The 24032-nt window shown below is 42.5% G+C and overlaps 1 protein-coding gene across 5 annotated transcripts in view; it reads right to left on the bottom strand.

Moving 5' to 3' along the window:
* Positions 1 to 24032, bottom strand: part of CPLANE1 (ciliogenesis and planar polarity effector 1) — a 180158-nt gene that overhangs the window by 66781 nt on the left and 89345 nt on the right. For all 5 annotated transcript variants that reach the window (XM_030565920.1, XM_030565924.1, XM_030565921.1 and 2 more), the window contains 6 exons: positions 20506 to 20812; positions 12813 to 13749; positions 9083 to 9246; positions 7640 to 7788; positions 7426 to 7508; positions 4200 to 4279 (listed from right to left, as the gene is read on the bottom strand). In XM_030565920.1, the coding sequence (XP_030421780.1) occupies positions 4200 to 4279; positions 7426 to 7508; positions 7640 to 7788; positions 9083 to 9246; positions 12813 to 13749; positions 20506 to 20812 (1720 nt within the window). The remainder of the gene's footprint in view (positions 1 to 4199; positions 4280 to 7425; positions 7509 to 7639; positions 7789 to 9082; positions 9247 to 12812; positions 13750 to 20505; positions 20813 to 24032) is intronic.

Genomic DNA, 24032 nt, shown 5'->3' with positions numbered 1-24032 from the left:
AAGAAGTGGAAACTTGGACCGATGACTAGGGAGGAGAATAAAAATATTGCTCAAGTATGCAGGGGTGTAATCAGAAAGGCCAAAACACAACTGGAGCTGCAGCTAGCAAGGGATGTGAAGGGTAACAAGAAGGGTTTCTACAGGTTTGTTAGCAACAAGAAAAAGGTCAGGGAAAGTGTGGGGTCCTTAATGAATGGGGGAGGCAACCTAGTGACAGAATGTGGAAAAGCTGAAGTACTCAATGCTTTTTTTGCCTGTCTTCACAGATAAGGTCAGCTCCCACACTGCTGTCCTGGGCAACACAGTACGGGGAGGAGGTGAGCAGCCCTCAATGGTGAAAGAACAGGTTAAGGGCTATTTGGAAAAGCTGGACATGCACAAGTCCATGAATACAGATCTAATGCATCCAAGGGTGCTATGGTAATTGGCTGATGTTATTGCAGAGCCATTCGCCATTATCTTCTAAAATTCTTGGCACTCGGGGGAAGGTCCCGAATGATTGGAAAAAGGCCAATGAAAATAGTGCCCATATTTTAAAAAGGGAAGAAGGAGAACCTGTGGAACTACAGACCAGTCAGTCTCACCTCAATTCCTGGAAAAATCATGGATCAGGTCCTCAAGGAAACCATTTTGAAGCACTTGGAGGAGAGGAAGGTGATCAGGAACAGTCAACATGGATTCATCAAGGGCAAGTGATGCCTGACCAACCTGATTGCCTTCTATGATGAGATAACTGGCTCTGTGAATATGGGGGAAACAGTGGACATGATATATCTTGACTTTACCAAACCTTCTGATATGGTCTCCCTCAGTATTCTTCACAGCAAGTATGGATTGGATGAATGGACTACAAGGTGGACAGAAAGCTGGCTAAATTGTTGGGCTCAACGGGTAGTGATCAACAGTTCAATGTCTAGTTGGCAACCAGAATCAAGCGGAGTATCCCAGGGGTCAGTTTTGTTCAACATCTTTATTAATGATCTGGATGATGGGAAGGATTGCACCCTCAGCAAGTTCGCAGATTATACTAAACTTGGGGGAGAGGTAGATAGGCTGGAGGGTAGGGATAGGGTCTAGAGTGACCTAGACAAATTGGAGAATAGGGTCAAAAGAAATCTCATGAGGTTCAACAAGGACAAGTGAAGAGTACTGCACTCAGGACAGAAGAATCCCATGCACTACTACAGGCTGGGGGCCAAGTGACTAAGCAGCAGTTCTGCAGAAAAGGACCTGGGAATTACAGTGGATGAGAAGCTGGATATGAGTCAGCAATGTGCCCCTGTTGCCAAGAAGGCTAATGGCATATTGGGCTGTATTAATAGGAGCACTGCCAGCCGATCAAGGGAAGTGATTATTCCCCTCTATTTGACCCTGGTGAGGCCTCATCTGGAGTACTGCATCCAGTTTTGTGCCCCCCACTACAGAAAGGACGTGGACAAATTGGAGATAGTCCAGTAGAGGTCAGTGAAAATGATCAGGGGGCTGGGGTACCTGACCTACGAGGAGAGGCTAAGGGAACTGGGCTTGTTTAGTCTGCAGAAGAGAGAGGGGGGATTTGATAGCAGCCTTCACCTACAAGGAGGAGGGTTCCAAAGAGGATGGAACTCGGCTGTTCTCAGTGGTGGCAATGACAGAACAAGGAGCAATGGTCTCAAGTTGCAGTGGGTGAGGTCTAGGCTGGATATTAGGAAACACTATTTCATTAGAAGGATGGTGAAGCAATGGAATGCTTTAACTAGGGAGGTATAGAATCTCCATTTTTAGAGGTTTTTAAGGCCCATCTTGACAAAGCCCTGACTGCGATGATTTAGTTGAGGTTGAGCAGGGGGTTGGACTAGATGACCTCCTGAGGTCTCTTCCAACACTAACCTTCTACGATTCTATGATTGATGAAGATATTGAACAGAACCAGACCCAGAACAGATCCCTGCAGGACCCCACTCATTATGCCCTTCCAGCATGACTGTGAACCACTGATAACTACTCTCTGAGAATGATTTTCCAGCTAGTTATGCTCCTACCTTACAGTAGCTCCATCTATGTTTTATTTCCCTAGTTTGTTTATGAGAAGGTCATGCAAGACAGTATTAAAAGCCTTACTAAAGTCAAGATATACCACATCTACCACCTCCCCCCATATTCACAAGGCTTGTTACCCTGTCAAAGAAAGCTATCAGGTTGGCTTGACATTATTTGTTCTTGACAAATCCATGCTGACTGTTACTTATCACCACATTATCTTCTACATGTTTGCAAACTGATTTCTTAATTATTTGCTCCATTATCTTTCCAGGTACACAAGTTAAGCTGACTGGTCTCTAATTCTCCGGGTTGTCCTTATTTCTCTTTTTATAGATGGGAACTATATTTACCCTTTTCCAGTCTTCTGGAATGTCTCCCATCTTCCATGACTTTTCGAAGACAATTGACTCCTCAGTCAGCTCCTCGAGTATTCTAGGATACATTTCATCAGGCCCTGGTAATTTGAAGACATCTAACTTGTCTAAGTAATTTTTGACTTGTTCTTTCCTTATTTTAGACTCTGATCCTACCTCATTTTCATTGGCATTCACTATGTTAGACGTCCAATTGCCACCAACCTTCTTGGTTAAAACCGAAACAAAGAAGTCATTAAGCACCTCTGCCATTTCCACATTTTCTGTTATTGTCCTCCCCCCCAGCTCATGGAGCAACAGGCCTACTCTGTACTTGGTCTTCCTCTTGCTTCTAATGTATTTGTAAAATGTTTTCTTGTTACTCTTTATATCCCTAGTTAGTTTGACTCAGTTCGCATGCCATCATAACTGGTAAGACATTGTCTGGATAATTCATGATAAAGCAAGTAGTCTCAAACAGTGATTGGAGGGAGTGACTGGTACAAGTTTGCCAATTTGAAAGGAGTTGAACTGCTCTCCTTCAGTCATCAAGAAAAGTATCAGAGCAGATACTGATTCCAGACAGTGAACATGGCATTTAGAAAAAAAAACATGGAGAAAAATACAAATATCTTTATTTCAGAAACTCACAATTGAATCAGACAAATAAGCTACAAGTTATCAATTCAAACATAAGACCACAAGAGACACTCAAGGAAGAGATGGTCTATGCACAATTCTTGTAATTCTTTATATGCTTTTTCATTGAAAAGACAAATGCTTCAACACTTTAAAAATGTTTTAATTAAGCAAATGGGAGTTCTCTGTAAAAATCCTGTAATAATGTAATGAAGTGAGTTGACTGTATTCTTTAAGTACCGCAGAACACATTTGTTTTGTTCTTAAAATAAGCATTCAATTGTAGATACCTAGCTACTCATGGCCAACCCTGCAATAATACACTAGCATGCACCAGAAATGGAAGAGGGTGGTGGAAGTTAGCTTCGAACTGTAAGTATGTTGTTATGAACAAGAACAAATCTTTTTTTAATTAAGAAAAATACATGCTCTCTTTATAAATTTAACAAGATAGTGTGATAGACCCAGGCCAGTTGGGAACAGGAGAGTAGTAGAAGGGAGATATACTGGCCATTGGATAAGCAGTTTTCCTTTCCGAGTGACCAGAGCAGGGGCTGCTCCAGGCTAATGAGATCACTTGACTCTAATTAACCTGCTAAGATTCAGGTAAGGCTGTTAAGCACCTGACTCTATTTAAGGCCCCTCTGATGCTATGAAAGGGCTCACTCCAGTCAGGCCAAGGGAAGCCAGAGGAGAGGAAGTGCATGCGAGGAACTGGGAGCAAGAGGCGTGCAAGAAGCTGAGAGTGAGTAGGATAGTGCCGGAGGACTGAGAAGTACAAGCATCATCAGACATCAGGAGGAAGGTCTGGTGGTGAGGACAAAGAAGGTGTTGGGAGGAGGCCATGGGGAAGTAGCCCAGGGAGTTGTAGCTGTCACGCAACTGTACCAGGAGACACTCTAGACAGCTGCAGTCCACAGGGCCCTGGTTTGAAACCCGGAGTAGAGGGCAAGCCCGGGTTCCTACCAAAACCTCCCAACTCCTGATCAAACACAGGAGGAATTGACCTGGACTGTGGCCTCTACCAGAGGGGAAGGTCTCAGGGCTGTTTCCCGATCCACAGGGTGAATCTGTGAGGCAAGCAAATCTGCCAATAAGTGCAGGACCCACCAAGGTAGAGGAGGAACTTTGTCACAGTAGTAATAAACTAATTCTTTTGAAATGCTAATAATCAGTTTCTCTTACCCATTTTGTTTGGCTTTTTCTCCTAGCTTTTCCATCATGTGTTCTTCCCATGGAGATTCTACATCTAGAGCGGAGATATGCTGCAATTTAAAAAGATGCATAAGAATATGTATATATTTGCTTCAGCATACTTCTGCTTAAATAGATTATGAAAATTCTAGACTTTTGACACATTTCTGATTAATAATCCATGTGGTCAAATTCAGATTTTCATTTTTATTAATCAGAACATCCTAGTGTTTGCATAGCTACAGAACTATAGAAAATGCAAAGATGTGTCCTAATGAGTTCTCTAACTAAATTTAACAATATCTATAATGAGTTTTCAACCATTTCCAAAATTCAGTTCACTAGATTGCCACAGAATCAGGCCTGTGCAGCAGTATCACCTTGCTAATCAGGCATCCACCTATTACTACTCCAGTTGGTAGCATGGAAACAGAATGACTACAAACGAGCAAACAAACAAACAAAATGATTACAAGTTAAAAGGACGGACCCTATAATTATTTCCAGGAGTAGCAAAGGCCAGGATTTTGCACCAGGCACAAGAGTCCAACACTAGTAAGCCACATTGCAGAATTGAGGGCAATAGTACATTTTTAATACTTTTTAATCCTGTTCCTTACATTGGTTCTTCAGTGGTACATGAAAGTAAACCAGATTCTATTCTGATTCACACATCAGCAAAAGAATTCTTGACCAATTTCCTAGTACTGAATATTTGATACTGGTGGTGATCAGTGTTCCCTCTAATTTTTCTCACCCATGCGTGGAATGAATTTTGTTAGGTGCACTAATATGGAGGTGATATGTGACACATCACCTTCATATTGGTGCACATAACAAAATTCATGTGGTGGGGGTGGGGCCAAGGGGTTCGGAGTGTGGGAGGGGCTGGGGCAGAGACTTGGGGTGCAGAAGTGTGAGGGCTCCAGCTGGGCGTGCGGGCTCTGGGGTGGAGCTGGGGATGAAGTGTTTTGGGTGCAGGAGGGTGCTCTGGGGCTATGGTGGGAAAAGAGAGGACTGTCCCCCAGCTCTCCCCCCCCCGCGGCAGCTCTGGGGCTGGGGCTGCAAGATAGGTGCCCCTTCCGCAGCCCCAGCAGGGAAGGAGGAGGGGCAGGTTCCCTAAGCATCTGTGTGGCGTGAAATAGGCTGCTGTGCGGCCGTGCAGCTTACAGCGAACTTAGACGGTGATACACAAGCCAGAAAAAAGAGAGCTTATTTGCAGATCAAGTTAAGTTTTCAAAGTGGAAGTAAGAGACATATCTGTGTACTTGTAAACCAAATAAAACTGATTTGGAATCATTATATAATCACTTTGGCTATATAAAAGACAGCACCATGTATTAAGAATGGTCATTGTAACGAGGTGGTCACCTGCTCCTGGCCTGAAAGGGTTAAAAGCCAGCCCTTCAAGAGGGCTGGGGCTAGGAGCCTTAGGCTGGGTTGACTGGGGAGGCAGCCTCACCTGTGGCCACTCCTGAAACAGACCCAGCTGGCCCTGTGGAACCCAGGAGCAGAAGCAGTCTCCTCTAGGTGTGAAGGGAGATAGGCCTGGTTGCTGGGAAGCTAGATAAGGTACCTGAGCTGGAGCAGGGCTGAGGGAAGGGCCAGGGAGCTGGGGAGCTCTGGCCTGGAAACCCCCACGCTGCGGCCTAGTATGAGGCCAAATAGGTACTGGGGTTGTATGGGACAGCCCAAGGCTAGGCTGAGGCAGCAGGTCCAAACTCTTCCTTGCCTGTGATGAGTGGCTTATACTGCAGTCTGCCCCTGGGAGCGGGGGCTAGGTGGTGACTGGCAGAAGCCTACAACTGAGGCGAGGTGGGGATAGAGGGTTGGGGGATCCCCAGGGAGGGGAGACCCAGTGAGACTGCGGAGGGCAGCACCCTGGTCTGGAAGTGGCACCAGGGTTCAGGAGGGATTCGGGACCTAGCAGGAAGTGGGACACCGGCCTGCAGAGGGCACTCCTGGGTCGAAGAGCTAATTCCCAGGACGACCAACACGAGGTGCCGCAGGGATGGGTCACCACCCTGCTACAGTCAGACTGAATCAGACCAATGGTTCATCTAACCCAGTAATCTGTCTTCCAACAGTGAGGATGCTTCAGAGGAAATGAAAAGAACAGGGCAATTATTGAGTAATCCATCCTCTGTTGTCCAGTCCCAGTTTCTGGCAGTCAGAGGCTTAGAGACACTCAGAGCATGGGATTATATCCCTAGCCATCCTGACTAATAGCCATTGATGGACCTATCCTCCATGAAATTTATCCAATTCTTTTTTGAAACCTTGAAACACCTTTGGCTTTCACAATATATCCTGGAAACAAGTTTGAGGTGATTGTGCATTGAGAGAAGTAGTTGTTCTTTGTTTTAAACCTGTGGCCTATTGATTTCATTGGCTGATGCCTGGTTCTCCTGTTATATGGAGGAGTAAATAACACTTCCTTATTCACTCTCCACACCAGTCATGATTTTATAGACCTCTACCACAGCCCCTTTAGTCGTCTCTCTTCTAAAATAAATAGTCCCCATTTTTAAAATCTCTTCTCATAAGGAAGCTATTCCATACCCCTAAATTTTTGTTTGTTTTCTCTATCCTTTTCTCCAATTCATTGTTTTTCAGATGGGGCCATTAGAACTGCATGCAGTATTTAAAGTATGGGCATACCATAGATTTCCATAGTGGCATGATGATATTTTCTGTTTTATTATTTATCCCTTTCTTAATGGTTCCTAACATTATCAGCTTTTTTGACTGCCACTGCACTTGGGCAGATGTTTTCAGAGAACTATCCATGATGACTCTAGGATCTCTTTCTTGAGTGATAACAGCTACTTTAGATCCCATACTTTTGTATGTGTAGTTGGGATTATGTTTTCCAACGTGCATTACTTTGCATTATAAATGAAGAGAAATAATAGATTACTGTTAGTCACAAAGAGCTAAATGTAAAAATAGACAGTATTCAATACAAGCAGCATGTTAAACTAGAATCCTTCCACCCTCTAACCCCGTAGTTCTTTCTATAAACATTGGGTAAGATTTTCAAAAGTGCACAGTGTTGGCCTAACTTTACTATTGTTAAAATCAATGGGCATTGTGCCATTGACTTGGTGAACACTGAGTGCTTTAAGCCTCCTCCCATTATATATAACAAGGAACTATGCATTTTGAATATAATATTTTAAAGTAGTTGTTTCATTCATCTGAGAGAGTAACTTGCCTCCTCTTTTTGTTGTTGTACAGGTTTAACGCTGACAGAAATACTGGGACTTTTTGGAACTCCAAATGGTTCTTCAAAGAGCTCTATGAAATAAAGAGATGTAATTCATAAAGAAAATAAAGTGCATGCCATCAGTAAACTACTTGGTTGACAACTTTATGAAGATAAAGGGATATGGTATAAAAAACAGAAGATTTTTGCTAAAGAAGCAAACCTTCATTTTCTGAAGTTGCATCTACGTCCTCCTGCAGGAATGCTCCCACTTCTTCATCAAAACCTATTACTCCTTCTTCGGTACTATGAGTTACAGAATGACTCTCATTCATTTCATTCTTTTCAGAATGTTTTGTTTTTGTAGATATTCTGTAAATTAGTACAACAGATCAAATTACAAAAAATAGGACATAAGTATATAGGGAGGCTATATGCTGTATGCATTCATCATTTAGTAAGTTGTGCTTATTTTACCTATAACTATTGGGTTTTTTTTTGTAAATTTGACGAGTAAGTATCATCCATTTTTTTCTATCTTTGAATTTCTATATTGAAGTGCACACAAATGATTAAAAATATCTGACATTTCCTATACATTAGTAAGATTTTTACATAAACTAATTTTTTTTTATAATTTAGTAAAAGTATGCAGTTTTGCTGTGATCATAAATGCCAAATTGGTGTATATTTACACAGTCAAGTTCTAAAGCTCTGAAAATCAAGATTTATATCAAAAGTACGAGACAACCTTGGCTACAGTCATGGAAACCAAGGGTGTGCATGGGGCAGGGGGGAAAACCATGGGCATGGGCCCACCCAACAACCAGCAGGGTCACAGAGCTCCTCTAGGCCCGGAGCCACGGCGAAAGCTAATATCTCCTTCAGCCTCAGGTGCAGAACTCCTCTAGTCCCAGAGGAGCTATATGCCCCTGCCACAGCTCTGGGCCTAGAGAAGCTGTGCCTCCCTCTCTTTTGCTATAACAAACCCTTGGCTATAACGGCCAAATGGCTTGGATGCCCAGGTGTTTGTTATAGCGAGGGTTTCCTGTATTTCCTCATACCATGTTTTTAAAATGTCCATCCAAAAGTGGTCAAGTTTAAATTCCTGCCCATACCCCCGATACAAACGTTCAAGTCTAATTTTTTTTTGCTTGTATTTTTTTATAAACAAAAAAATTAGGAATATTAATTGTTCTGCATATTTTTCAATGTAGTTTTGAGCTTCCTCAAAATTAATTATATGATACAGCCTGTCATATGGAATATGTCCAAACAGAAGAAGTACATCAACACAAAGAATAGATAAACAACAAAAACAAACAGGAATGTGTAAACTGCACAATGGATCTGGTTACAAAACTGATACATATTAGCACAATAGAAAAGAACAAGTTCAGTTATGTTTCAGTGGAATTATTTATTTATATATGCACAGAAATCTTTGCTGAGTAAAGACTATAATTAACAAATAAGGATCAAATTGTGCTCCTACTACACTCCCTTGCAACCTGCCTACAACTCCAAATGCCTTAAACAACTATGAATATATATGAAAGCAGAATTTGGCCGTAAATCAAGAAGATACGATTTATATGTAGTATGCCAATGTTTCCTGCTTAGCTGAGCAATTACATCAACTTGAGTGTGGTAGTTAAAATATTACCCTAAAGCATTTTCATGAAGTTCATCGTAAGCATTTACATCCTGGGCATCATGTGGCATTTCTGTTGCTGGAGAACAGCCTGTATCCATACTGCATTCTTTCTGTATCTTGGGTCTAGTTTCTGGTAGGGATGCAGAGTTCATTAGGTACTGATAATCTGGACTCTAATAAAAGAAGACCCAAAACACACATTCAAAAGTCTTTCTAGTTAAAAACATCTGAATTGTAAGAATCTCTCTCCTACTTCATACGTTGCATTTCTGCTTAACTACACATCCTTTTCTCCAGATGTTCTCCAATTTTACAGGCTGAAGACATTACAGATTTCACTCAGTTAGAAAATACCAGATTTATGGTTGCCTCTGCAATCTGAGTTTTGCCTCCTTTCCAATCCAACCTGTGCACTGAATGAGGCAAAGACTGCTGTGCAAAAAACAGTATGTGACCAGTAAATAGTCAGTATATGGTCACTATAATTATTATATAGTCACTATCATTAATAGTATGTAATAATTAAAAACTGTTTCATACTACATATGCCTGAATGGGCAGGAAAAAAACACCACATTTGGTTTTGTGCATCAGCAATAAAATCGTGTGCTAAATTCAAACTATTAGTTATTACTGTAAACAATGTTAGAGATAGAAAAAACAGCTCCAACATTGTGTATAACCAGAAGCATTCAGAAACATCTCTGGCATCGGGAACGTTTTGGTGATACTTTAGTCATCTTTACATTATACACCATTTGTGTTAGTGGAGAAGAGACGATGCAAACAAAACAATATTTTATCAAGAAGGGGAAAGAATGCTAAACAAAAAGAAAAATACCCCTCATAAATCCAAAATGTGATTCAGTTACTCTTACCTTCAAAAATGACTAAGACACCCTTCATCTACTTATTTGTTAAATTCCACAGACATTCAACTTTTGATTAAAAATGTTCACACTTGACTCAAACTATGAAAGAGTTTGGGAACAAGAATTCACTATACCTATTTACCATTTACAATTACAGTAACTCCTCACTTAAGGTCGTCCTGGTTAACGCTGTTACATTGCTGATCAATTAGAGAACATGCTTGTTTAAAGTTATGCAATGCTCCCTTATAACGTTGTTTGGCAGCTGTCTGCTTTGTCCACTGCATGCAGGAAGAGCAGCCCGTTGGAGCTAGCTGGCAGGGTCTTGGAACCAGGGGGGGCCCTATCAACTCCCCATTCCCCTAAGTTCCCTGTGTGGCAGCTGCCCAGCTGGCTATCAATTGCCAGCAGTTCAGCTATCCCTCCCCCCAGTGCCATGTGCTGCTCCTGCTCTCCACCTTGGAGCTGCTCCCTGGAGCCAACTGCTTGCTGTCCAGGGAGTGGAGGAGAGAAGAGGGGGGTTAATGTCAGAGAGTCACACACACACACACACACATACCCACCCCACCTCCATAGAGTGTGTGTGTGCGCGGAGGGGAGACACGACAGGGCTCAGGACAGAAGGAGCTTGCCGGCAGCAGTTGCTGTCTCAACTTGCTGATCTACTTAAAAAGGACAAAGTGGGTATTCACCCACAAAAGCTTATGCTCCAATACATCTGCTAGTCTTTAAGGTGCCATAGGACTCTTCTCTCCTGCTTTAAAAAGGCAGTGTATTTAGAGTGGGGTCAGCATACTTAAAGGGGCAATGCGCATCTCTCTCTCTCTCTCTCACATGGTGTGTGTCTCTGTCTTCCATGCTGTATCCCCTCCCGCCATTTGTGCTGCCTTGTAGAATGTGAAGCTACATTAACAACAATGGGTTAATCCCTGAGGGCTCAGCTAATTGCTAGTTCATCATTTAGCAGTAAGGTATTCCCTGGGAAATACCCCACCCTCTGACTTCACCACCTCAACTAAGTTTCACCATCATCATCGCTATGTACTAGTATTAAATTGTTTGTTTAAAACATAGAGAGAGAGAGAGAGAGAGAGAGAGAATATCTTTTGTCAGGTGAAAAAAAAGTTCCCTGGAAACTAACCACCCTATTTACATTAATTCTTATGGGGAAACGGGATTTGCTTAACATCGTTTCGCTTAAAGTCGCATTTTTCAGGAACATAACTACAATGTTAAGCGAGGAGTTACCGTATATCAAATTATTCTTTTATATTTTTCCTTTTATTTTAAACCAAGAATGTCTGGTTCTGACCTATCCAGTAACATCCTGTAGAAATTAAAAATTAACTTTATAATGGCACTTAGCTAATTTAAATATGTCAAATCTTAATAATCTTTCAAAGCTAAATATGCCTAATTTCAAGTCTCTCCTCATATGAGCCTTTTCCCTTGATTATCCGTCTAGTTGATCTCTGCTGTACTCTTTTCAACCTTATCATAATAGAATCATAGAATATCAGGGTTGGAAGGGACCTCAGGAGGTCATCTAGTCCATCCTCAAAGCAGGATCAATCCCCAGCTAGTGCTTTGTCAAGCCTGACCGTAAAAACCTCTAAGGAAGGAAACATTATACATTTCTTCAAATAACATAACCAAAACTGGACACTAAAGCCAAAATTTTCAAGTGTCCACTCAAATACAATAGTATCTAGATAAATTACATAGATCTCACAACAGACGATAGAGCTGTATCTACAACACAAGTCTTCTCACGCATAAAAATGCCTCACAGAAGGAACTCCAGCACTCTTGGAATGTTTATCTATTCCTAGCAACTCCTTATAGAGAGGTTGATACTCAGTGTTCTAATATTTACCTGGAATGCAGCTAGAAGGTAAAAGTCTCAAGCATTCACGTTGCGTTCAGTAAGTCTGTTGCTTTAAAGACTACGTGATGCTGTTTTTTGCTATTACTAGTCACTTTGACATGGCAAATCTTTTCATTGAGATAAAATACAACCTAGTTGTCAACATTTATCTTAAATTTGTTCCTCAACAAGGTCAAACATATGGTATTTAATGCTTTCCTATGAGTCAATTTGCTATCCCCTAGGATTCTGGTCCCCTCGGTCTTGTTATGATTTTAGCAGGTAATATGTGCAAGTTACAGGCATTCCTGTTGTAATAGAGGAAATTACAGAAACATACATATGAAATCTTTTACATGGATTTCAGTTATCTAAAATTGCTGTCAATCTTTCCAAGTAATGGAGATTACTCACACTTCTTTCCAATTTGTTTTACTATATTCATAGCTCTGCTCATTGTGCACCCATTTTTGCAAGGTGCTGACTACTTAAGTGACACTGAACATGAATTAACATCCTTAATATTTTGAGCATATTTAAAATACTTGAGCAAAAAAAAAAAACCAAACAACAAAAAAAACCAACCCCCTGTGTTTAGGTGACTGAATGGGGTGCAACATTTGAATATTTTTAATGTTCTTTTTTTCCTATGTCAATAGAGAATTATTTTCAACAGCCAAAAATATAAACAAATGCCCAATCAAAATTAAGCCCATGATCATGTATACCACTGCTGCAACTCAGAGCTCCTCTAATTTAAATAGGGTTCTGCATGGATGCATGGGATCCAGGTGCATGGAACAACTTGCAGGATAAATATGATAACTATTTTTTTAAAAAGGCATGGGAAAAAGTAAAATTATATACTTGCATTTTTAAAATCTCTACTTCTAAATTAATGCATATAAAATAAAATATTATGCATTTGTGTATTTTTAATTCTAAGTTTAATTAATGACAATCTTAGCGCGCTCTGCTAAATATTATTCAATCCTCTTACCTTAAAACTAGTGATCCTAGCTTGCGATTCATCATAATAGGGTTGTCCTAAAAGCCATAATGATGTAAGTATAGCAGCTGCTGATGTTTTCACATGCATCATTGGGCAGTTCTCTTGAAATGACTCTATTTTGTTGGTATCACATAGCAATCTCCTATCAGACCATCTGATCATCCATTCAAGCAGTCTTGCAATATTGCTGAATTTATTCTTCAGTTCTAGACCAAGTTCCTCTCTTGGTATAACATCATTCATATGAATTGTTTTGTATACATATTTACAGGTCACTGAAGTTTGTATATTAGAGCAAGCATTGTCAGACAAGGTCTGGGTTATGGGTGTAATAGTTATTTCTTGCTTTTTATCTTGTGCTCTGTAAACTGCCAGGTGGTTTAGACCAAATAAACCTTTCTTTCCCATGTATTTCCTTAGTCCATTCACTGAGTCACACATTGAGGAGTCTGCTGGTTGTAGAACTGAAACAGACATTTGGTTTTCCAAATGTTTTTGCTTTTCATTACACAAGGAAGCTGGTTTGAAATCACAAGATGCAAGAGTAACAGCATAACAGCAACCAGCTCTAAACACATTCTCGCTATTAGTTTTGCCCTGTCGACGTTTCAGGGTTGTATGAACATCAAAAAGGAGAGAGTGTAGTTCATGTTCTCTAAGGAGTTCAGAAAAGCTGGTCAGAAAAGGAATCCCAGGATCACTGCAATTAAAGTCTTTCTCAAGTGTGTAACTCAAAAAGAGATCTAAGAACTTAACATATTCATCATCATCACGTTCAAATTCCCATGCACCTACCACAGGCAAAGTATGTTGATTAGACAAAATTTTACTGTATTCTTTATGCTTTGCTTTCCAATTAAGATATTTTATCTTATATGCAGTTTTCTTACTACCAGTTTGTTCTTCTGTGTGAGGCCGTGTGTCCCTACAATACAGAAAAACATGAAAATAGAAAAAATCAGAAGGCTAACTCTAATCCTTTTTTAAAAAAAAATATTAAATTCAATAAAGTATGTTAATGCAACAGTTCTCTTCATTTCTTCTTTTCCTCTATTAAATAAAAATAGGAAATTAATTGCAAAAACTTACATTAATGCAGTGTTAAGGTGGCAAAATAGACAAAATGTAGTAATCATAATTCACAAACCAATATTAACTTAGAAGTATCACACAGTAACTTTTACTGCTAATAATAATTTACAATCTAGTAACAGAAAAAATGAAAAAAATAAATGGTAGGTTAGGAGGGTTGGAGTAACTAAGATTGTATGGTTACTTTGGTAAATTATATAGGATAATGATTACATTTTGAGGGTGGAAGAATGGGAGTATAAGGGGAAAGAAGAAATTGTGCAGAGGGGCTAGGTCACAGGAACAACAAAGGACATAATGGAGGATTAAAGAATTTATGAAGGGAGGATACAGCAGGGATGAGGGACTGATGAATGATGAACAGTTAGGTGGTAGGGATCATGAATAGTGACAGAAACTGACGTGGGAGTCCAAAAAGCAGAGGCTACATACCTGTATAGTAACTTGAGTTCTTCAAGATATTTTGTCACTATGGGTACTCCACTGTAGGACATGCCTGTGAACTCTTGATCAGAGACTAAAAAACTGTGTTTGCAGGTCCATGACTGTGCAAAGTAGCTCCTTATGCTCCTCTATGAGGGCACACAGGGAGATATGAACCCACCGCCATATAGAGGGGAAGGAGGATGGCAGATGTAGCACCCAGTGGCGATGATCCCTTAGGGTCAAAGATGATCTCTTCCACAGGTTTTTATTTTTGTATGGGTCCTTTGATAACTGAAGAGTCCAATCCTTGAGTCGCAAACATATTGGCAAACACTGGAAGTAGGTAAGATGGTGTAATGCTTGACAAACGTGTGAAGAGAGGACCAAGCTGCAGTCCTGCAGATTTCTGCAATGGGCACATTTTTCAGTAAAGTGTCATGGCCTGGTTGTGGGCAGTCTGACATAGTGGTTGGAGCGCGGGTCGGGAATCAGGAGTCACGCCAGATGTGGCTATCAGGAGACTGGAATCTGAGAGCCCAAAGGGCAAACCAAGAGTCAGAAGTCAGGCACAGTAAGGTTACCAGGAGATCAGAGGGCAGAGACTGAGAGTCAGGATCAAGAAGCAGGCCAGGTCAGGATACCAGCAGGCAGGTCAGAGTCAGGCAGAAGGTAGTGCAGAGGCAGAAAACCCCAGCTGCACAGACAACTTCCTGTTCCTTTGCTTGGTTTAAACAGAAACAGGGAACCAATTAGAACTCTTGGAGTTTTGCCAATCAGATCCCAGGACTGAAGTCCGTCACTGAAGTTAAGCTTCAAGTTCTAGTGACTTAACAGGTCACTGAGTGGTGGGTTGGAATATACTGGCTCCTAAAAGCCCAGTGGACTGGGGTTTGAAAGCCATGGCCCTTGATATAGGGCTATCGATGTAGACTGAGCACTAGTTGAGTGTGCTGACACTCTTTGAGGTAGTTGTATTCCCTCAGTCTCATAGCATGTTAAGATACAACCCGAAACCCAGTTGGACAGTCTGCGTGGAAATAGCATGACCGGTCATTCTTTCAGTAAAGGATACAATCTGGGGAAGGTCCTAAAGGTTTTGGTTCTGTCTAGGAAGACGGCAACAGCTCTTCTGACATCTAGCATGTGTAGGCTAGCCTCCTCTCTAGAAGTATGAAGCTTTCAGTAGAACAATGTTATATGGATTTCCTGATTAATATGGTATTCCGAAGACAGGAGGAGGCGAAGATGGGGACGTAGTGTGACCCTGTCTCTATAGAAGGTCACGAATGATGGGTCTGCCGTGAATGCACTTAGTTCTCTCATTTGCCTAGCCAAAGTGATAGCTATAAGGAATGTCGTCTTGATGGAAAGGTGAAGAAGAGAACAGGTATCTGTTGGTTCAAAGGATGTTTCTTTAAGGCATAGAGCTCCAAAATAAATTTCTAAAGCAGGGCAGCATTCCACAGTGGGGGAAACAAATTATGTAAACCCCTTAAGGAATCTGACCACAGTAGAATGGGCAAAAAAAATGGAGAAGATTTCAAAAGGTGAGTGGACAGCTGTGATAGCAGACAATTGAACTCTGACTTAGCTTATTGGCAGATCTTGTGTCTTTAAGTCCAACAGGTAATCTAGGATTTTGGTAAATAGAATGTCTGAGCATTGAGGGAGCGAAGAGAACACTAGGAATTCAAACGCTTCCATTTCTGAAGATAAGTTTTGCAAGTAATAGCTTTCCTCCTAAATAAGAGGGCTGACTGGACCCTATCTGAACAGGTCATCTCTATGCCCGATAGCCACCTGGAAGCTCTGCCCTGAAGTTCAAAGGGGTTGAGATGATTCAGGGTACCTAAGTTCTAAGAAAGGAGATCCTTCCTGAGAGGAAGACAGACAGGTGTCACCACGGAGAGGTGAAGAAGGTTTAAACAACAAACATGTCTCAGCCATGATGGTGCTATGAGAATGACTCTTGTTATTTCCTGTCCCAGTCTAAGTAAGGTCTTGAGAATGAGAGGTAGAGGTGGTTAAGAATACAACAGGAGATGGGGTTGTGGTACTATCAGAGCATCTCCCAAGAAGTTGTGACCACATTGTCCCTTGGAGTAAAAATGGTGACAACTTCACATTTGTTGGGGGGTAGAAAATAGGTCCACTGATGGCAGACATAAGCTTTGACAGATGTGAAAGAATTGTTTTGCTCCAGTTCATAGTCCTGACAGAAGTTTCTGCTCATGGAGTCCACAACTGTATTCTGGAGGCCTGGTAGATAAACCACCAAGATTTTTAACTGGTGGGAGATGAATCAGTTCCACAGTTTTGGACTGGGATCTTGCTCCCACACTTGACAGTTTATATAACATTGTTATCCAGAATTACCCTGACACAGCATTACCCTGACATGTTATGCAGAAAGTGTTGATAGACTGCGCTCAGCTCCAGGACATTAATGTAGGGCATAATCTCTTGTGGGAACTGCTTGCCCCCCAATTCAAGAGACATCCATTGTTAGGATATTTGAGAGTGCAGGATGTGAGAATGAGTTTCCCACACAGACCTTCAATGGGTCTGTCCACCACCACATCAAATCTACAACTTCCAGAGGTAATATCTGTTTGGAGAGACTGTGTCTGTCTGGGGCACTGAAGTGTAGTCTCACACATAGTGCAATGCACACAAGGCTGACTTATGGCTGAGGAGTTACAGACAGGTCCTTTCAGTTGTATGCAGATTGTGCTGTAGAGTAGATATGAGATTGGACACAGTGGAAAATTTTTAGTTATGGAGTTTGCAATGGCTCCAATGAAGTTGGACAAAGGTTAATGTAGACTTCTTCAGGTTGACGCAAAGGACCAGAGACTGAAATACGGCTAGCACTTTGGAGGTTGCTGACTGGACCTCTAGAGCCACGTGACCTCTGAGGAGCCAGTTATCCAGGTATGGAACTACTGTGATGCCCAACTGATACAGGTGGGCCATCACCACTGAAGACTTTTGTAAAGACCCTTGGGGATATGGAAAGCCCAAAGGATAGGACTAGATATGGTAATAATTTGAGCTTATTACAAAACATAGGAAATGCTTGCGGGAAGGTTGGATACCTACATGATAGTAGCAGGCATCCCAGAGGTCAAGCGTGATGAACCACTCCCCCAGATTTACGGCTGGTATTATGGTAGCTAGTGTAAAAATCCTGAAGTGCAGTGAAAGTACACAGGAGTTCAAGTTTCTGAGGCTGAGGATCAGTCTCTGTCTCCATCCTCTTGGGAACTAGAAAATAGTTGGAATAGAATCCCCTTCCAATTAACTCTTGGGGAACCAGTTCCATCTCTCTCAGGAGCAGGAGAGATTTAAAGCAAGAGGCCCAGAGCTCCTCATAAGAAGGGTCCTTGAAGAGAGATGGGGAAGGGAAGTGGGGATAAAGTTGAAGAGGATAGTGATCACCTCCAAGTTCCATTCATCTGAAGTAATGTGTTCCCAGGAGACAGTCTCCAAAGGGGTGGGGATGATAGAATCGAGCAGCAAAAGATCTGGAGAAAGACTGCTTTAGCTCCTTGACCAAGATGTCAAAATTCTTTCTTAGAGGGAAGTGCCAATGGTGAAGTTGTAAAAGGAGGCAATTCCATTTTCTGAAGTCTGCCTCTCCTCCTCAGAAGTTCTGCAGGTCTGTTGTGGATGGTACTGGAATGATCTGAGTGCTGTGCCATTTGGAATCTGCTAAACCATCCCTTTGTTGCAGGGACTTTAGTATTACCATTATTGTAGGAGGGGAGACTCCAGTTATTCTGGAATAAGAAGATCTATGTGCAGCTCCCGAAATTGATGGCAGTTGTCTGGGGGAGAGGAGGGTGTCGATGACACAGTCATACCCAGGGATGATAAGGGGAACCTCTCTGGATCCATCAGTACTGTCAGAGCCAGGCTGACTGGTGCATTGTCCAGCCCCAGTTCCAAACGTCTACTCAACAAAGGATGGGACGATGAGACAGGGGATTCGTCCTGAGTTGACTAAGATGGTTCCGAAGACAACTATTAGTTCCATGAGCTCCAATATAGGCAACCTGGTTGATCCCGCTGTTGCTGTGGTGGTGTCCATGGAGCCAGGTAACGGTGGCTCCTGGGCTTAGGCAAAGGAGGTACTGCCACAACCCTCTGGTAGTCATGCATAATATCCAAATCCTCAGAGGAATTGGAGTCCTATACGAATGGTGCGTCGACAGAAAGGCGTGTGCTGTAGGAACACAACCAGAGGGTGGTAGATCCGATGCAGAAGGAGCCATCTTAGCAGGTGAATGGACCAGAACAGGGAGAGACCTCATCCATTCCAGGGCACACCATTCATAAGGCCTAGGAGCACATCCGATTCTCCTCGGTGTATATGGCACTGGTCCATGGACTGAACCGGGGCTGGTAAGAAGACCTGCCTTGGGATTGACTAGTCATACTGCGCTAGCAGAGCTGATGCAGGAGTGATGCATGGTTCAGGAACAGGGACTGGCAGATCCGGTGAACAATGTGATTTCTTCTTGCTCTTGTGGGCCAGAACTCATGGATGGTGCAGTATCTTTCTTGGATATGGAGGAAGACTCACTGCCATACTTATGCGCATGCTTCCGTGGTTCATGGCTAGGTGAGGGGTACTCAGTCTTGCTACTGGCAGAACCAGACTGGAACTTCACAGTAGGAGGCGTACCTCTGGACTGCTCAGGCTGATGTACAGGGGGGCTTCCCAGCTAAGATTCAACCACAGTCCCATGGTGACCTCCAGGAGGTGCTCCTTAAGGCAGAGGACCCAGCCTTCCCAGGTATTGGCAGGGAAGAAGAGACAGACACTGTACCTGGACACAATGTGGACTTTCCAAAGCAGTGCACATAGCGTTGCTGCTGAGCAAAAATGAGTGAGGGCAGGAAGCACAGACCTTAAATACCGGCGTGGAGCGACAGACACTACTACTTTGAAAAGCTCAGTCTCAGGCGGAATACAATAGGGACCATCACTCAAAGAGGGTGACAATGGTACCAGAGACGGAGTAGAAGCCCTGTATGCTTCTCTGTGCTGTCTATTGGAGGACTTCTCTGCACGCTGCTTCATGTGCAGTACTGATGGCTCAGAACTATGGGGAAAAGACTTGTGGCAGGTCTGGTGGGGCTTTAAGCCAGGGGTCTCTGGCATAATTCAGAGTGCTAAAGGACCACAATTCAAAGGGACAGCAGGAACTCTCTCTGAAGCACAAATGTCCCAGAAAATAAAATAAAAATAACCAAACAACTACATAAAGAAAAGTGCTAATAAAATTAGCTAGATAAGAAGAGTGGGAAGCTGAGAACAGCAGACACACAAATGCTCAGAGGTGAGCCACAGGAACTGAGTGGCAGTGGGTCCATGCCTCCCTATATACCCTTGTTTGGGAGCACAAGGAACAGCTCTGCACAGGTGTGGGCCCATGAACACTACTTTTTGGTCTCTGCTTGAGCGCGCATGGGGATGTGCACATGCTACAGTGGAGCACCCATACGGACATATACTTGAAAAGAAGTCCAATATTGTTGATTTTCACTGACATTGGGACGACACAAGCTCCTGCATGGAGGAATCTCAGGGGATAGGGCAATATTTAGGCTACCTGCAATCTGCTAACAGTTGAGTTCTAAACCATGGGGCTGGAAAGACAATGAGAGGTACTGGGACCTAGTGCCCTTGAGCAGCTGTCAGTAGGTCTGGTGGATGAGCAAGAGAGGAGCTTATAAACCAATATTCATCTGTGATTTCCTGCTACCAATAAAACTGGCTGCTGACTGGAGTGGTATGCGTGCATGCATAAAATGGATTATGGATTAAGAGCCTAATCTAATTATCACACAAAACAACTGCGTACGTGTAAGAGTCAAGAAAGATTCAGGTTCAAAAGTAGTAGTCAGACAAATCCTCTTCACTTTTTAAAAAGTTCTCCCCCCTTCCAGAGTGCCTTGCACAGGCCCACCATCACTCCCTGCCAGCACACCGACTGCCTGTCTCTGCAAGTTTGCCCTTTTCTTCGGTCTATATTTGTTACCTGTAACAAATGCATTAATAAAAAGAGACGTGGTGAAACTGTACTGAAAAACAATCTGACAGTAGCATTATGTTTTGTTTGACTGAGCTCCCAATTTGTTACTTTCTTAATACCTCTGAGGTGAAGGTGCTTGATTTCTTGTTTCTTCTGTAAGCAAAGCTTCAGAGAGTGTATCCGCTGTTTCAGCATCACTATATACTTGAGGATTTCCACAATCTGAGAGTGTACTTCTGCTTAGACTGGTCCCTAATGAGAATCTATCATAGCAATGTGCCTCATCATCCGGTGTTTCCTCTTCCGATGGCTCCCAGATACTCATTTCAATGGGACCTATGTTCCTTATTACACGTTTCAGCGCTTTCAGCCTCACTTTGTGGGTGGCTTGGATAACAACAGACATCATTTCTTCACTTTTGGATCCTAACCAAAGAAAAAAACAGAGAGAAAGAGATGGGATTTTTGAGTGAAGAGTCCATATATTTCACATTCTCTAAGATTAGCAGGACATAAATTAATCATATACAGTATAATCAAATTTATATCCAGAAGAATAAAGATGAAGATATTTAGTATTTGGGACTCCATTTATGCAGTAAGTCTTTAGAATAAGTTTTAATTAATTTCAGCCTGTAAGTTTATAATGCTATAAAGAAATTTAGACTGTTTTGATTCATGTAGCTACTATTTATTTTCTAACTGAAGAAACACCATCACTTTCAAAATTGCACGTATGCCAGAAAAACTTCTATCTACTACTGATGCAAGTCACAATTAAGATTACTAGAACCTAAATAGATTAGAAGAAAAATCTCAATTCTTCCCCATTCTCAAATTTGCTTATGCTATGACAGCAGTCTGTGGACAAATCAGTTTAACTATTTCCTCTATAGAAGTAGTCCATCAGACAGTTTTCTTGGTTGTGTTTCATATACTTGAGACAAATACTGTAAATTACTGTTCAAAATATACTCTCAAGAACGAGTTTTCAACACAGAACCCAAAATTGTACATGCAAAATATGACCGGCAGACACAAACAGGTACTTGTTTACGCAAAACAGCTAACATTCAAAATGATAAATGCATACAAAATATTCAATGCATACCAAAAATGAGTAATTGCATTTAAACTCCCATTCATTCTTGATAAGCTAATGAATTTACAATTTTTGTAAAATCTAATGAATGTTAGCTATCAACAATGCAGTGAATTAGAGGTTAAGCATGCCACAAGGAACCAATTATAGTCCCAATTCTGATGCTGACTCACTGTGCGGCTTTAAATGAGAAGTCACTTAACATTTCTGAATTTCTATAAAATAGAAATAAAATAAACAACAAACAACAACAACAACAACTTTTAATTACCATCTCTTAGGGACATTAGTTAATGGTTGTACATTTAAAAATGTAAAGCAATGGTTAAGTGCCATCAAAGAAACCTTTTATGGCTTTGTAATTACATTTACTTAGTATACTGCCCTAAAATCACTGAATAATCAAATTTTAGGGATGGAATATGGCTCTGGAAGGCTCAGGGGACTGGTACTAGAATAGACACCAAAAGATAACATCACCTATTAACTTATACAAAATTAGCAGATGGTCTAAGTCCAGTTCCTAGTACACTGGATCCACACCAAAAACAAAATGTTGAGTTGTCTCAACGATAGAGACCAGGACTCAAATAATCATATTTAATCAATCTTTCAGCCATAGTGGGTATGCATGAGCACCATGCGAGTTAGGAAATATTTAGTAAGCAGTATCCATTGGTCTGCACATCTGCAGTTTTTCTCCTCATGCTCTGAAATGACGGTGTAAGGAGAAATGTGGACCAATGCCTCTTCAGTTCCTTCTACTATGAATGCAGTCATGATCCACAGCAATGGGAATAGAGGATGGGTAGTGGCATGGGCAGCAGGTGAAGATTCCCCTGGGGGGAGACTAGCTCCCTGTCCTGCCTCTTCAGCCTGCAGCCCCGCCCACACTATACTCCCGCTCCGGGCCCCACGCTGCCACTCTTCGTGTTCCTTCTCTCCTCCACCCTCTGCTTCGCGAGACCCCCACCACTCCCCATGTCCCTCCTGTCCTCTACCCCCACACTCTGCCACATGCGAGGCCCAGGCAGGGGAGGGGAGGTAGAGTGGAGGAAAGGAGAGACTCACCAGGCAATGGTGGGCACCTCAGGGAAGGGGCAGAGTAGGGACGGGAAGACGCGAAGCACAGCCGCGGCCACCATGACCCAGGCGTCCTGCGGTGGGGCAGCGGCGGTTGCGCCAGGGGAGACTTAACTTCCCCTGGCCTATTATACCAGCGGCCTACAGGTAGTGGAATAAAGATAATGACCACACATCTCAAATAACCTCAGTTACAGATAAGTAATCTTCATTTAGTCTTCGAGTGAGGATCCCTCCTTATGTGTATTCCACACATGGGAGATTAGTAAGCAGCAGTCAATCAGGAAGTGACGTGAGGGGATGGATGGTATGGTTCTCTCTAATACTGCCATCCCAACAGCTGTTTTTGCAGTAGTAGTCTGCAATATATAAAAGGTGTGGATGTGGTTCACGTGGGCTCCCAACCTAATAGGGATGCGTCCATAATGATGGTACTGTCCAGAGAGGGAGTGAGAAAGGGGTATACCTGACAAGGATTTGTTTGGTACAGTAGGGAAGTCAGTAATTTGGCCAGAACTGTCACCATGAGGTTCATGGAAGGACAGCTTGCAGAATATACCAATTGCAGCCAAGCTTGAAGGCAACAAAAATGGAGACTTGAAAATGGGGTGACATAGATGAACAAGACCATATGACCTAGGAGCAGAGGTAATGTAAGCCAATACAGTGTACCGACAAAAGTCAGTACACAGCCAACCATACTGGCAGGGAACAGCTTCCCCAGGCCGGCAATTTAAAAAGGCCCCGGGCTCCAGCAGTGGCAGGAACCCTGGCCCTTTAAATCGCCACCAGAGCCTTGCTGCCAGAGCCCTGGGTAGCAGCGGCGGCCAGGAGCCCCGGAGCTCCTGTGGCAACTTAAAGGGCCAGAACCACGGGGCTCCCGGGGGCTGCTGCAGCTACCACTACCATGGGGCTGTGGCAGTGATTTAAAGGGCCCAGGGCTCCTGGCTGCCACTCTGCCCGAGACCCCGCCCTTTCCAGTTTAGCCCCCCCCGCTTGCTCAGGACCCCGGCCCTGCATACTGGTAAGTCCCTTATGTTACTTTCACCCCTGCCTAGGAAAGACAGATATGTCTTGACTAGCACTCAAGGGTTGCTTGTGACATGAGCTATGATTTTTTTCATATAGTCTGGAACCTGTCCTTGGGTAGGAAAGCTCTTGCAGTGATAGAATTTAAGCGGCCCCGATGAAATCCAGAGATTACGTGGGGGTGAGAACAGATTTTTCTGTTTATGCTGACTGCCAGTGAAGAGAAGAGAAGTGGCATACTGGAAGGTGACACCGAAGCTTCCCGGTGGGATTTGGCACCCTCGAGATAGGAGAAGACAGAAAGACCACAACTGCTACTACCAAGAATATCTTGGTAAAGACTCTGGAGGCAGTCGCTTTTCTGAAGGGGAGTACTCTGTACTGAAAATGGCCAGAGACTATCATGAATCTGAGAAAGCATCTGTGGCTGGG

The sequence above is a fragment of the Gopherus evgoodei genome, chromosome 6, assembly GCF_007399415.2.
Source record: "Gopherus evgoodei ecotype Sinaloan lineage chromosome 6, rGopEvg1_v1.p, whole genome shotgun sequence".
In the NCBI taxonomy this organism is placed as follows: Eukaryota; Metazoa; Chordata; order Testudines; family Testudinidae; genus Gopherus; species Gopherus evgoodei.
The sequence above is the reverse complement of the archived record's forward strand: the minus strand, read 5'-3'. Positions and strand labels throughout refer to the sequence as shown.